The sequence below is a fragment of the Salvelinus alpinus genome, chromosome 10 (genome assembly GCF_045679555.1).
Source record: "Salvelinus alpinus chromosome 10, SLU_Salpinus.1, whole genome shotgun sequence".
Taxonomy (NCBI): Eukaryota; Metazoa; Chordata; class Actinopteri; order Salmoniformes; family Salmonidae; genus Salvelinus; species Salvelinus alpinus.
In genome coordinates this window covers 59,618,265-59,634,066 of record NC_092095.1, presented here as the reverse complement: position 1 = coordinate 59,634,066, position 15,802 = coordinate 59,618,265, and the positions used below count along the sequence as shown (strand labels likewise).

General features: G+C 43.5%; 1 protein-coding gene across 7 annotated transcripts in view; it reads right to left on the bottom strand.

Annotated features, from left to right (window-relative positions):
- runx1 (RUNX family transcription factor 1) overlaps positions 1 to 15,802 on the bottom strand; it is a 46,769-nt gene that overhangs the window by 12,753 nt on the left and 18,214 nt on the right. For 3 of the 7 annotated variants that reach the window (XM_071330027.1, XM_071330026.1, XM_071330025.1), the window contains exon 3: positions 1,436 to 1,692. In XM_071330027.1, coding sequence (XP_071186128.1) covers positions 1,436 to 1,692 — 257 coding nt within the window. Of the gene's footprint in view, positions 1 to 1,435; positions 1,693 to 2,015; positions 2,285 to 2,933; positions 3,740 to 15,802 lie in introns of those variants that run through there. The other 4 variants (XM_071330031.1, XM_071330029.1, XM_071330030.1 and 1 more) reach the window with 4 other exon arrangements.

Below are 15,802 nucleotides of genomic sequence, written 5' to 3'. Positions count from 1 at the left end.
ACAAAGTGAAAAACTGTAAAGGAAGTAGGCTATGGCTATAATAATATTTTTCTCCAATTAAAAGTTTATTCTGTGACCAGGGGCGTCATGCACCCCAAAAATCTGAGGGGGCACAAAATATGTGGGGGGGGGGGGGTCCGTCTGTAAATTGGAGAATTTTGCACCCGAAACAGATTTTTCCGGCAATCTAGAGCCATAATCATTATGCTTAATTCTATGTCAAAAATTGTATTTTTCTGCATATGTAACCATACATCTTGAGCTGTCTGTATCCTCCTGAAACTAAATATGCTTCTCGGATTCTCTGCTCAAATCTGGGTAAAATATTGAAAGGAACGTGAGTCTAATTCAGTACATTTAGTAATTGCTTGCTTTTCTAAGTCTATCAACCTTGCCAGCTGGCATGCCAACTAAGATAGTTAGACAAGCTAGCTACTTTAACTTGATTGATAGCCTGAAATGGCTTATTGGTAGCTAGTTATGAGGTTGGGAGATTGGGTACTGCTCACGGACAGTTATCAAGCACCATCTCACACACACGGCAAGTGGTACCTGAGCGCCAAGTCTGGGACCAAAAAGCTCATTAACAGCTTCTACCCTCAAGACTGCTGAACAGTTCATCAAATAACCTCCCAGACTACTTGCATTGACCACCTTATTTTATTCAACAACAGAAATTTGGCACAAGCTCGATGTAAACTCATTGGACAATAACCACACATGCATACATACTACACTGACACTTCAACACATACACACCCAAAACACACACACATGTATATTGACGCAACTCCACACACACACACACACACACACACACACACACACACACACACACACACACACACACACACACACACACACACACACACACACACACACACACACACACACACACACGCACATTCCTTCACACTCTTCACACTCTTCACACACACACTGCTGCTACTCTCTGTTTATTATCAATTCATAGTCACTTTACCCCTTCACCTACATGTACATAATACCTGAATTACCTGGACTAACCTGTACCCCTGCACAATGACTCGGTACCGGTACCCTTTGTATATAGCCTCGTTATTGTTCTTTTATTTGTGTTACTATTTTTCCATTCGTTTATTTAGCACATTTTTCTTACTTACTTTTTAAAAACTCTGCATTGTTGGTTAGGAGCTTGTAAGTAAGCATTTCAAGGTAAGGTACACCTGTTGTATCCAGTGCATCTGACAATATATATTTTATTTATTTATTTATTTGACACACATACATAGACATTTATGAGAAACGTTGCCATCAGCCTAAATTTGCGCAAGAAAACGTTCCTCTATAGCCTCCAGAAATAATTCAAAATAAAACAACAAATATAGCACTACACACACACACACACACACACACACACACACACACACACACACACACACACTCACTCACTCACCTTGAATGCGATGGGCAGCGTCTTGTTGCACCTCCAGTGTGTGGGTAGGACAGAACAGATGAAGTTGGGGCTGTCTGTCCTCATCAGTTCTCCAGGGTGATCTGACAGCACCTCCACCATGCCTCGGTCTGCAATACGCAGCTTTCCCACCAGGGCGGCGCTACTGCTCTCCTGGGCACCCAGGGGCAGACCCTCACTCATCTTACCTGACAATAGGGTGGTGGAAGGGGGGGTGAAGCGCCGACCAGGTGCTGGGTCTGGAGAAAGATGTAGATGTAGATAAATAAGTGAGTGAGGACACAGACAGACACAACGAAGGCGTACACGCGCGCACACACTATAGAGTCAACAGTATGTCAATAAAGCATATAACTTTGTAGTAAGTAATTAAAAACGAATTTAGGCTATTCACATTTTGAACTGTGCACATCATCACTATTTTCTATTCTGTTTATCAATGTGCATCTAGTTTCAAGTTGGCCTTCAGAGCACAGAATTATACAAGTTCTCAGAATAGAGCGCAGTGAAACTACAACAGCGGAACCCAACCCTGGAGAGCCGGAGACACGTGAAACCAAACCGTTAAAAACCAGCCAGCGATGCTGTGTCTGACAGGGCCCGGCGCGCGCTGTCGGTCGGTCTGTCTGTCTGCCACTCAGCCAAGCCCACCACAATCGATGCCACATGTTGGCGGTTTGGAACGACCGGGGGTTTAAAAACCGCTGCTGCCTCTCGCTCTTTCAACAGAACTTGGACTAGTGTACCACAGAACTGGACTGAACTCCAACTCTGTGTTGCTCTCATCTAACCATCCAATACTAACAGCAAACCACGCGCTGTGGATGGAAGGATTTATTTATAAACCGTTGATGAGGGGAAGTAATGTGCTTTGCATGTGTTTTAATGTGGTTTCCATTAGTTACCACAGTCACAAAGTTAAAATAGTCTGTAGGCCTATCGTAAAACTTCATGAAAACTCAAATTAGCTTTTTGGTCCTAATTTACGGTTAGGAATAAGTTAGCAGTGTGTTTAAGTTCAGGGTTAAGTTTAGCTTTAAAATCTGATTTTATGAAGATAAATGATATAAATAGGCGGGGTTTATGACTTTGTGGCTGTGGTATCTAGTGACAACTGATTAATGTAGCCTAACCTCAAGTGTGTGTGTGTGTGTGTTGACATTTGTGCGTACATTTATACCCGCGCACATTCACAGAGCCAAGAAACACACCGAAACCAGAATTTGAAGAGGAAATAAACATAATAATTGGCAGGACGCCAACGGGTTTTTTCTCTCACAGCGAGTAGGCTACAGGCTACATTTGGAACCTAGCATGCACAAAGCACTAAACCACAGTTCAGAGGGAAGTTGAAATCTTAGTTGATAATAATACACAGGTTCTGCCACAGTATGGTGTTGATAAGTTAGACAGGACAAGATGGGTATAGATACCAACACATATTCAACCGTGCGTAAAATATGAAAATAAGGTAATGTACCGTATTTGGCGTCCCAAAGGAAGACCATTTGCACACCGCAGTAGGATCCAGTTAAACTGACTCTCTGTGGAATATATAGCTCTATGTTTCTTCTGATATTTGCCTCTAAAATTAAACCCGTTGTCGTTAGATGAACTCTCCCAAGGCACGTGGATCAACAGTGGAAATCAGGCGAGAGTCTGAAGGTACCTGCGTGGGCACGAATAAAACTGGGTCTATGCGTTGTAGTGGAGTAAAAGACCTTCGGTTAACAAATTACGCACATCCCGCTAAATCTCTGTGTGTGAAGTCCTCATTCCATGATCCGTTTTATGGACACAGAAACTGAAGAGGCATCCACCGACCAGATACTAAATAAAACCCGACCGTCATCCAAGGAGGTCTCAGGGCGCATTCAAGGGAGCAGCGAATAAGAAAGTCCAGTTGGGTTATTTTTCTCTCTTCTTTTCCTCTTCTGTTGTCCTTCAATAACTTGTGAGTTACTCGCCACAAAAGGTCAACTTTGATGGATGTTCTATGGCTCCCCAATTCGCAATAGGAATCTTCTCGTCTCTATGCGTTCCAACATGGGAGACGGAAAACACGTTTATACTTCAATTTCGCTTTTATAAATATTGTCTCGAATGTCAACGAGGAATAGGCTAGGATGTGTCACTGCAAACAGCCTTATATTTCGACAAACCCTTGTTGAATGCTCCGGTTGTGTATAGAGTTGAGTTGCTGCGTATGAATGAACGTCCCGACAGTGGGAGGCAGGGTTTTACTGGCAGTCAGTCCGCAGTGCTGGAATGCGTCCCTCCAGGGTTGGATTTGCATAGAGACAGATCTCAGCCAATGGAATCGAGCAACTACGGAGAGTCCGGGAGGGTTTAACCAATCAGAGCTGTGTCCGTCCAGGGATGGAGAACTGTGGGTTCTTAGGAAGGATCGGGCCAGTCAATGGAATTCCACTTTGGGGCTGCGGTGCTCGATGAGAGACGGACACAGCGGTCGCGCTCTAGTATTGTGGTTTTAACATAAAAGTCAACAGCGTGCATTTGGATGTTGGATACCAATACAAAAACAAAAAACACACAAGAAAATATATTGAGAGGTGGATTAAAATGATTGTTCACAAAAAAACTGCCCAAATCACAATTAGGCCTATGCGTTTGTACACCAAACACACATATTTAGTTGGATATACACTTTAGCCTACCTAATGCCTGATATTTCCTGGATGATTTCTCATGTCGGTGTCAAAACATAGTCTGCATACACCATAACAAAATAAAATGAGTAAATATCCATGCAATAAGTTAGCCAATAAGACATAGCCTATGTGCCTATATAGACGTGCAATAACAGGAAAAGTAAAGAGAGAGTCCCAAATGACTCATCTATCGATGAGGTGGACATTTATACAAAGACAGGCATTCTGCTGAATTTCAGGGCGCGTGTACTGTTCCAGTGGACGTATTGGTCATGCGCTGATTTATTCGGGGAATATGATATCAGCAATAGCCACCACGTCACCGCTCTAACCATATAACCCAGGCTGCATCACATCTGCGAATAGATTATATGGAGGCCAACGCGACGCATTTTGGGGACGATGTCCCATTTCTTATAGGCCTATTCCCCCTCTATAGCACTATGGCTAGTGTCCAACGTGGTGTGGGTTCAGAGGTTGACGTTATAGTAGTTTCCACAATCTATGCACAACACAGACATACTGAATAAAGTGACCATTGAACAGGGGATGTATTTCATGATAGTGTGACAGAGCGTAAATGCGCGTGCTTAAAAAGCAGCTTTCACGGTGTCAGAATGTCGGCTCTCATCCTCAACAACAAGACTTCAAATAAACAGTTATCTGCAAGTAAGCATGAAAGTTACCTTTTGTTTTCCACTGCAGTGGAAAAGTAGCGTAGTTAAGTAAAAATACTTTAAAGTACTACTTAAGTAGCCTAGTTTTGGGGGGGGGGGGGGTATGTTTACTTTACTGTTTATATTTTTGACAACTTTTACTCCACTACATTCCTAAAGAAAATGTGTACTTTTTACTCCCATACGTATTCCCTGACACCCAAAAGTACAGCATTGGTCAAATCCACGCACCTATCAATATAACTTATTGTCATCCCTACTGCCTCTAATCTGGCTGACTCGCTAAACACCCCTGTCTGTGTACCCTGTCTGTGTACCCCTGTCTGTTCGTAAATATAAAAACAAGAACGTTGTGCCATCTGATTTGCTTATTATAAGGAATTTGACGTATCGCTTTTACTTTTACTCAAATAGGATCTATGACAATTGAGTATTTAAGTACATTTAAAACCAAATACTTTTAGACTTTTACTGGGTGACGTTCACTTTTACTTGAGTCATTTTCTTTAAAGGTGTCTTGACTTTTACTGAAGTAGGACCGTAGAACACTTTGTCCACGACCGCATAAAGCACCTCCCAGGCCTTGTAGTGTCAGTGCGCAGTGTGGGCGTCGTGGCTGCACCAAATATCAACAATAGGTGGCGGCATACGATCTAAATCACCTCTCTGGCAAATGGAAAGCTGTAACATACTCGCAGGCCTCACCGTAGAGAATTATTCTATATTGCGTGACGATCTAAATAAAAACAGATGATCTTATGTCTATATGTGAATATTTTTGCATGGTGTAAATATGTTCCATTATGGAAATGATTTAACTCCACATTGTAGGCTACTTTCAAATTCAGATCAAAGCAGAAAGAAAATTATTCTGGAATCGAAAATTATGATTTTGTTCTCTCATTATCTCCTATATTGAGCTCATTTCGATTGTCCAGTTCGATATTCATCGCCACAGGCTGTGTGTCTTTGCCATAATTACTATGAAGTCTAGTCCACCTGTACACGCAGAGCTCAGCAGAAAGTATTCGTCTGATGAGTTTTTCAGTTTGATTTGACAAAGAGAGGTCAGTCTGACAGCCTTGTCGGGGAGTTTTAGAGAACTGTCAGTTTCTCTCCTCTCTCCGTGTTTTAAGAACGTATAGCCACAGGGGTGATGATAAAAAATGTAACGGCTTACGCATCCGCCTGACCGGACCGACTACAGTGTCCGTGATGGAAAGTGACTGGCCTTTTTGCTCTATATACAGTAAACACGGTGCAAAGAATCCTAAATAGATTTTTACTGTCCTAACATTTTTTTGATGTTGGATTGATTAATTTAGGCCGTAACGAATAATGGATAATGGTGCGTATTTTTTGCAATGGACACATTCTCAAGGCCCAAAAAGTTTTTTTATTAGAAAAACTACAACAAATATTTATGTGGATTCCCTCTGATTAATCAATGTTCCATTACTTAGGAAGTGCTGACATAGGCCTACAGAAGAACTTTCCATCAGTTAGGCTTATTTCCCATGCGCTTGTGCGTGTTTAAAAGTATAATTGGTCATCAACTTCACTGACACATCCAAACAGCTTACTGGAAATGTGATTCAATGGTGCCGGATAAAAGAAGCAGAAGCTAAATCGCCTACAAAAAAGGCCAGCCACTTGTGACATGGTTGAATAATCATAATAATATATATATTTTTTTTTTACAATAAAACCACATAATGCTCTGAAGTCAATCATTTCCCCTTGAATAAAGCATTATAATTCTGTCAATCAAATAAGTCCGTTATAACCACATCCGATGACTCACGTAGGCTAGTTATATCTCTGTGCAGGTGTGTGTGGTGACGGCAAGGCCCGGGCCAGCCGCCGTTTGAGCATTTGACTGGAAACGCATTTTGTCGCAATTGTTTGTGTTGAAATACATCCGTGGTGAGAGACGGACACAACTCATCTTTACATTTTTTAAATTTAACTAGGCAAGTCAGTTAATAAGAACACATTCTTATTTACAATGATGGTCTGCCTTGTTCAGGGGCAGAACGACAGATTTTTACCTTGTCAGCTCGGGGATTCGATCCGGCAACTTTTCGGACCTAACGCTCTAACCACTAGGTTACCTGCCGCCCCGATAATGTTATCTTTTACAATGCAGCACACCCCAGCATTTCACACAGAACCGACCAGCACACCAGATTGTCCCTTAGTTTTAAGCAACAACCAAACAATAGGCCACAAATTAGGACTACATTTATGTTTGAAATTTAGGACACAAAATATTTCAAACTAATGAAGCGGTTCTCAACACATCAGTTTAACAGAGTATAAGAGATACATTTGATTGCAAACGGATCCTACTAAATCTATAATTGGAGATTTAATTTATTATAGCCTATTCTAACATCGTCGTATATACATTTAGGATTTGATTAATTAAACACAAAGCTCAGTTAAAATGTCCCCTTGGAGATGGGCTAATAATTAGATCATTGTTAAAAACAATAAAACAAAGCAAATAGCCTATTTACTCCTATATGACACATCAAATTAAATAGATTCGATTCTAATTAAAACAAATACAATTTTGTTTTTTCACATGCTAAATAAATGTGATGCAGTCTGATTTTTGAAAGCCGTAGCCGTGAAAATGTTGGTTGCCTATATTATTGAAATAAAAACCTATAGCCTATAATCACGCCCTAAAATATTCAATCATTAAAAAAATTCGCGATTTCAATATAATTTAAGGAAATATTTCCTCGCAAATGAACCGACTTTACTGTTGCCTAAAGGAAGAACTGCTACTTTGAGGGGACAGGCAGGGAGAGTTCTACAAGAGAGAGAGCGAGAGGCTTGGATTTCCTCTCGTCCCGTTCACCTCTGAGCAGCGGTAATCTGATAGGCGCAAACTGCTTGATCAATAATGTATGTAGTCGGCTATCAAATCTATCGATATGCGTCGCGAGGCTACACGCTGCAGCATGTTTGCGCGATTAACTGGAGGCCGCTTCCATTGCATTGGGAAAGAATCAATTCTGGAGAGATGATTGGTTTAAATGACAAGTCATCAGCATAAACAACGGATATAGCCTACCCATGAACCTATAGGCCTACAGATTAATATAGCCTACCCATGAACCTATAGGCCTACAGATTAATATAGCCTACCCATGAACCTATAGGCCTACAGATTAATATAGCCTACCCATGAACCTATAGGCCTACAGATTAATATAGACTAAACATTTTTCGAGGTAAAATAAGAAATATCTTGAGCATATCATTCAGTCTTTTGTTTTTTGAGCATCAGTTATTAGCATCAAGTAAGGTGAACCACCCAAACCAAAATACAGCCGCAGCACACAGAAATAAAAACTGTTCTATGTTGTATCAATCAAATGTTTCACTCTTGGTTTCTTAACCCCATTCAGGACAACATTGGAAAACAGACTGGGGAAAGAATGAGAGGTGAGAGAACAGTAAACAAAAGAAGATTAAAAAGGCTGAGAGGAAGCGGGTGATGATGATGATGGTGGTGGGGATGATGATGAAGATCATGAAGAAATAGCAATAGGTAAAGATGAGATGAGGAAGATTCAGGGCAAATGTCTTTCAATTTGACAAACAAAGACAAAGACGACAGTGGTTGAGAGGCAGACAGTGATGATGTTGATGATAACGGTGAAGAGGAAGGGGTAGACGAAGACGCAGGTGTAGTAATAAAAGCAGGATAGATTACCAAAGAGCCCATTGCCAGTTCGGCCTTTCCTCATCAGGTACATGGCCCAGGACAGGGGACCGGAGTTGGAGAAGGGCCCAGGATTCATGCTTCGTCTCTGGGTACTTGCGGAGCGAACGGTGGGGTGGGTTTTTAAGACCCAGCACAGGAATATGGAAAGCTAGATCCCCCTCACTCTCACCCTCATCCTTTTATACCCACCCGCCACCCTACCCACCTCCCCCCTCGCCCAAGATATTAGGGAAAAACTGAAAAAGAGAGAAAGAAGGAGAGAAAGGAGGGGAAAACGGATGGCATCCACTCATGCTTAATATATTCCCTCACTAAGCGTAGCCCCGGGGGACTCGGCATCACTCTGCCCTCAGGCAACTCAGACCTGCTAATTTCATTTAGCGACTCAAATGATTTTTCTCTCTCTCCTTTCCTCTCTCTATCGCTCCCCCCTCCATGTCTTTCTCTCATCTCTCTCCCTCTCTTCTTTTTCTAAAGTTCTGACAAACGGTGAAAATAAAGTCGAAGACTTAAACTTGCGAGAGCAGGGGATTGAGTTGGCCTTAGCCATAAAGACTGGTTTGTGTTTTAAGTAATTGTCATCGAGTTTGTGGATCACATGAAAAGGACCATTTTCTCAGTGGTTCACGCCAGAGTTTGGAAACCACACGGTCTTTACACTGGAAGATCTGTAAACCAGATTCGAACGACGGAGACAGTTTGATTTGCCAGTGACAGCTCCTTAGGTGACATGACCACTATGGCTGGTCTCTGGCTTCCTGGAAACCACCTAGCGTGACACGGATCACTCCTCTGGTCTGGCTGAGGTTGGTGCATGGCCACTGAGGTTTCTGGGTCGTCCTCCACACACACCCCGAATCCACCACTCATAGTCACTAACACACAGACCTGGGCCCAATGGAACTCTGGGTACACCAGTGGCAGTACCACAGGACACCGAATGTGTGTGTGTTGCAGGGATCTGGTACGCCACAGCAGGTCATGATGGTCTAGTGAAGACACTACTAGGGACGAGTTTGACAGGATGTGTTGCCTCTGTTACCACACTGTTGCTGGATTCGCACACTGTATTAGTTGGTTGGAACCTCCTCTTCCACTCTGCCAATCTCTGCAGGTCAGAGTTTCTCTTTGGGGACGTGGATTGAACTGTCCCTCTAATCGTCTTTTCCTTTATACTTGTTTATCTCTCTCTTTCTCCCTCTCTTAGGGGACTGTTGTGTTCGTGTCCTTTCTGTCTCTCTCACATTCTCTCAGTCTCTCGCTCTCGCTCATTCTCTCAGTCTCTCACTCTCTCAGTCTCTCTGTCTCTCTCTCTGTGCCAGGGGCAGTCTGTCCCCTGCTGTCTCTAGAGTCGGGGCCACCCTGAGGCCAGCACCAGGGCCACACTGAGGATCAATACCCACACACTCGCCCCTCCTCACCACCTCCACACCTCACCTCCACCACCTCCCTGAACAAGGGATCGATGGAGAGATACAGCCTGGGGAAGAGTCTCATAGAGCTTCAAAGAGCTTCTCATCAGTCACTCATCACCCAGTCACTCATCACTCACTCACTGAAAGTGTTAGCAGATTGTTTTAAGTTTATTGTAGAAGATTTACAGAAGTTGGAATTGAATGTTTCTGTAATCAAACATTGTGAAAGCAGTGATAGTGACTCTCAAGTTAAAATAGAGGGGAAATAATTGAGGCTTGCACGTACGCACTCTCACACCTCCTCTATAATTCATGGGGCTGTATTGTTTGGATGCAGTTAACTGCTACTTAAAGGTAATTAATTGATTTTCTGACATATCAGTTAGCAGCACTGCCAAGTGACAGAACAGAGCGGTCCAGCACCTGGTTAACAGACACACACCTTCACATAGCCGCACGCAAGCACGCAAGCACACACACTCACACTCCAGGAATGGGACAAACAGCCCACACACACACTCGGTCCAGCTGTATTTACATTGCAACTAAGGAGAAACTCTTAACCAGTGACACACACACATGCAACACAAACACACAGCATTTCAAAGGAGCAGTTTTTCCCATGGTCCCTTTCCTGTACTCCCCTGCCCCATCTCTGAATCCCCCAGGGCCCAATAGACCCAGTAATGCTAACATGGCTAACACCAGAACTAGTATCATGACAAGATAATCAGGCTAATCTGTCAATCACAACTAAATCAGAATACTACAATGAATTCATCCCTCAATCCAAGTGCTGTTTGATTTGGTCATTTCTGACTGAAGATATGACTCAGTCCATTGAGTTTGTCTGTGTCTGAAACATGCCAGTCTTCAGAAGGGAAGGCTTATGTGTGTGTGTGTGTGTGTGTGTGTGTGTGTGTATGTGTTGAATAATTCAGCATGCTCTCAGATGAGAGAAAACTAGCAGCTCTATGAGGCACTCCTCCTGTGGAACTACTGATTGATTTTCTGACACAAGCTATGAGGAGAGAATATGAGAGAGGGAGTGAGAGGAGAGGAGAGGAGAGGAGAGGAGAGGAGAGGAGAGGGTCACATAGCGCTCAACGGTTTGAAGTGATATACCTGTCTAAAAGTTACTGTGACACCCGTTCGTACCCTTGTAATGTTGACACCTATTCCAGTCATAGTATACATCCTATGCACAGGTCAGCTGTCCACACTTCACTTTTCACCTACAGCTTATATCTCAGCATCTCTGTCCTTGCTGTATAGAGCACTGAGCAGGGAGAGAGGGATGGAAGGAGGGAGGGAGGGGGACAGGAGAGGGGAGAGAGAGAGCTATGGGGATCTGCCTTAGGCAGCGTTTAGTGCAGTTTGAATGGATGAGCAGGTGCAGTGATGCAGGAAAACACACGCGCACACACACACACACACACACACACACACACACACACACACACACACACACACACACACACACACACACACACACACACACACACACACACACACACACACACACGCACACGCACACGCACACGCACACACACACACACACACACACACTAGTTTAATCACCTGTGAAAAAGGACACTATTCCATGTGATCAACAGAAGAGACTGGGACTATGTGTTGTGTGTTTATTTCCATGTCTTTATTTCAGCACATTTTAAACAAGTATAGGGTCTGCTTCCTCTTTTGTGATTTAGACCCGGGTTACTGTTATTTTTTTTTAAGAATAAAATGTGATATATTGATCTGTAAACTATGGAAGGTTTTCATCTACCATCCAATGGTATGGACGCATAGAGGGATCAATAGAAAGAGGAGAGGATGGATGGATGGATAAAAGGATGGATGGATGGATAAAAGGATGGATGGATGGATAAAAGGATGGATGGATAAAAGGATGGATGGATGGGCAGTAAAGGTGCATGGTGTCCTGATGGAGGGATGAGCCTTGGCCTCGGGGCAGGAAGAGAGGGATGAGAGAGGGATTGGAGGAGGAGATCCCAGAGGAAACGAGAACCAGGAGCACGAGTCCAGAAGTGAGGAGAAGAAGCCACTGTGCAGTCCTGGAAGTGGTTTACGTTAGGTTGCCCCTCTGACTCAACAGAAAAACTCAAACTGACTCAAACAACATGTCCATCAGTTGATCACTGACCAACTGACAGTTGGTCAGTGATCAGCGTGAGTGTCTGAGGTAGCCTGCAGTCTAATCTGGGTCCTGATGGTTGGGACTGGGTCTGCTTTGGTTGGGACTGGGTCTGCTGTGGTTGGGACTGAGTCCTGGTAGTTGGAACTAACAGATGGTCTCTTTAGAAAGGAGTCACAGGCTTGTCAACAGACAGAGACAATCAGGTATTTAAGGTCGGAGCAGACAAAGGGAAAGGAGACAAAGAGAAGAAGCCACTTTAAACTACTGAGATGGATCCAGAGTCAGAGGGACTCATATATATACTATTGAGATGAATCCAGAGTCAGAGGGACTCATATCTATACTATTGAGATGGATCCAGAGTCAGAGGGACTCATATATATACTATTGAGATGGATCCAGAGTCAGAGGGACTCATATCTATACTATTGAGATGGATGCAGAGTCAGAGGGACTCATATCTATACTATTGAGATGGATCCAGAGTCAAAGGGACTCATGTCTATACTATTGAGATGGATCCAGAGTCAGAGGGACTCATATCTATACTATTGAGATGGATCCAGAGTCAGAGGGACTCATATCTATACTATTGAGATGGATCCAGAGTCAGAGGGACTCATGTCTATACTATTGAGATGGATCCAGAGTCAGAGGGACTCATATCTATACTATTGAGATGGATCCAGAGTCAGAGGGACTCATATCTATACTATTGAGATGGATCCAGAGTCAGAGGGACTCATATCTATACTATTGAGATTGATCCAGAGTCAGAGGGACTCATATCTATACTATTGAGATGGATGCAGAGTCAGAGGGACTCATATCTATACTATTGAGATGGATCCAGAGTCAGAGGGACTCATATCTATACTATTGAGATGAATCCAGAGTCAGAGGGACTCATATCTATACTATTGAGATGGATCCAGAGTCAGAGGGACTCATATCTATACTATTGAGATGGATGCAGAGTCAGAGGGACTCATATCTATACTATTGAGATGGATGCAGAGTCAGAGGGACTCATATCTATACTATTGAGATGGATCCAGAGTCAGAGGGACTCATATCTATACTATTGAGATGGATCCAGAGTCAGAGGGACTCATATCTATACTATTGAGATGGATGCAGAGTCAGAGGGACTCATATCTATACTATTGAGATGAATCCAGAGTCAAAGGGACTCATATCTATACTATTGAGATGAATCCAGAGTCAGAGGGACTCATATCTATACTATTGAGATGGATCCAGAGTCAGAGGGACTCATATCTATACTATTGAGATGAATCCAGAGTCAGAGGGACTCATATCTATACTATTGAGATGGATCCAGAGTCAGAGGGACTCATATCTATACTATTGAGATGGATGCAGAGTCAGAGGGACTCATATCTATACTATTGAGATGAATCCAGAGTCAAAGGGACTCATATCTATACTATTGAGATGGATCCAGAGTCAGAGGGACTCATATCTATGGCAGCATGGCAGGCCCATTCTCACAACCCTCACTGGTGGGGTTGCCAAGTGGCAGGGTTGCCAAGTGGTAGGGTTGCCCCTAATCTCTCGTGGACAGACCTATGTAAATAGAACTGGTACCGTAGAATCTATCAGCAGTAGCTCCGGTGTTTGGGTTTTTTCGTCACTGTTTATTTGGACAAATCATGATTTCACAGGTGTTAGCATCTTTCGAATTTTGGAAGGGGAGGAGACATTCTGCCCGTAACTTGCAAAGAGAGATGGTGGAGCTCCTCGTTCTAGCATCTCTTCATCGCTTCTCTTAACAAGTAGGGACCTAGAACTTAATCGAGCAGCTGACCAATTGCGCAATACTTTAGTTCTGGGTTAAACGTGATTAGGTTACCCCACATAGGCAGGTAGCCTAGTGGTAAGAGCATTGGGCTAGTAACCGAAAGGCTGCTGGATCTAATCCCCGAGTTGACGTGGTAAAAATCTGTCGTTCTGCCCCTGAACAAGGCAGTTAACACACTGTTCCCTGGTAGGCCATCATTGTAAATAAGAATTTGTTCTTAGCTGACTTTCCTAGTTAAATAAAGGTTCAATTTAATATGTTTAAAAAAAAAGTAAAAAAAAAATAAAATAGGTTGAGTGATTGGCTAATACCACAACTCTGGGATAACATTAGGGGCTGTTACTATCTGGGTGACCCAAACTAGGACGTAGGTTGGGCGGGGTGGGGGTTAGCTGGACATTTTAATGGTGGTCAGGCTGGCCTTTTCCCCCCAGCAAGAGAGAGAGGACACTGGTCAATACATCAGTCATCAGTCAGCCACAAAGTCAAAATCAAGTAACGACTCACACGGCCAAAATCCCTTATGACACAGACAGTGATGGAGGAAGGCAGACAGAAAGACACGGAGGGGACCCCCTCCCCCCAACACCAAATCAGCTGAAATGATCCATCCTCACCTCCCACCCCTCTGGTTCTAACAGTACCCCAGGAGGATGAAGACCCATTGCTAAATGAAGAAGAAGAGCTGGTTCAGTAAATGGAACCAAGGCCTCTCTTTCCCTCCACACCACGACCAGTCGAGTCACTCGATGGATAGAACAAATGGATGAGTGCAGGAGTGAAGGATGGGAGGGATGGGAGGGGTTGCTCTCACACACACTTTGCATGGTTACTTCGTTAACCACACTGGGAAGGGGACTCAGTGGAGTGTGTGTGAGTGCGTGTATGTCGTTACTTTGTTAACCACAGTGTTTTGGGGACTGGGGTGGCAGGCACGGTGGACTGGTCCCATTGGGCCGTGGTGGTTCTCGGTCGGTCCATTACCGAGGAACACGGGGGGTACTCTGTGGGACTCTGTGGTCGGGCCAATGGACTGAACCCCACGGCACCTCGGCATTCTATCGACAGCTAAATGGGCATTTCCTGTCGCGGTTTCTCGCATGGAAGGTGGCGATGTCGCCCCAGAAGCAAAGCATCACGGGAAAGTCGTGGCGTTTTTTCGCATGCTAGGATGCACCAACACGTCCCCGACCATCACCATCAGAGAGGAGGTGTACCGAAAAGAAGGGAGCGAGAAAGAGGAGGGGAATAAATGAATAGTTAAAGAGATAGAAGGAATGGAGACACAATTAGAGATGATTCTCATTCCTTGTGGTTGTACTTTAGAGGCTAACTTTGGCATCGAGCGTTCAGGAAGGTACATTCACTCCCTAGTATCCTGTTGTAGCCACAAGGCCCAGTAAAAAGCTGTTTCTCATGGATGAAGCTCACTATGATGGGAGGCAAGACCTCTTTACCCCTGCCTATATGTACATATCTACCTCAATTACCTCTTTACCCCTGCCTATATGTACATATCTACCTCAATTACCTCTTTACCCCTGCCTATATGTACATATCTACCTCAATTACCTCTTTACCCCTGCCTATATGTACATATCTACCTCAATTACCTATTTACCCCTGCCTATATGTACATATCTACCTCAATTACCTCTTTACCCCTGCCTATATGTACATATCTACCTCAATTACCTCTTTACCCCTGCCTATATGTACATATCTACCTCAATTACCTCTTTTCCCCTGCCTATATGTACATATCTACCTCAATTACCTATTTACCCCTGCCTATATGTACATATCTACCTCAATTACCTCTTTACCCCTGCCTATATGTACATATCTACCTCA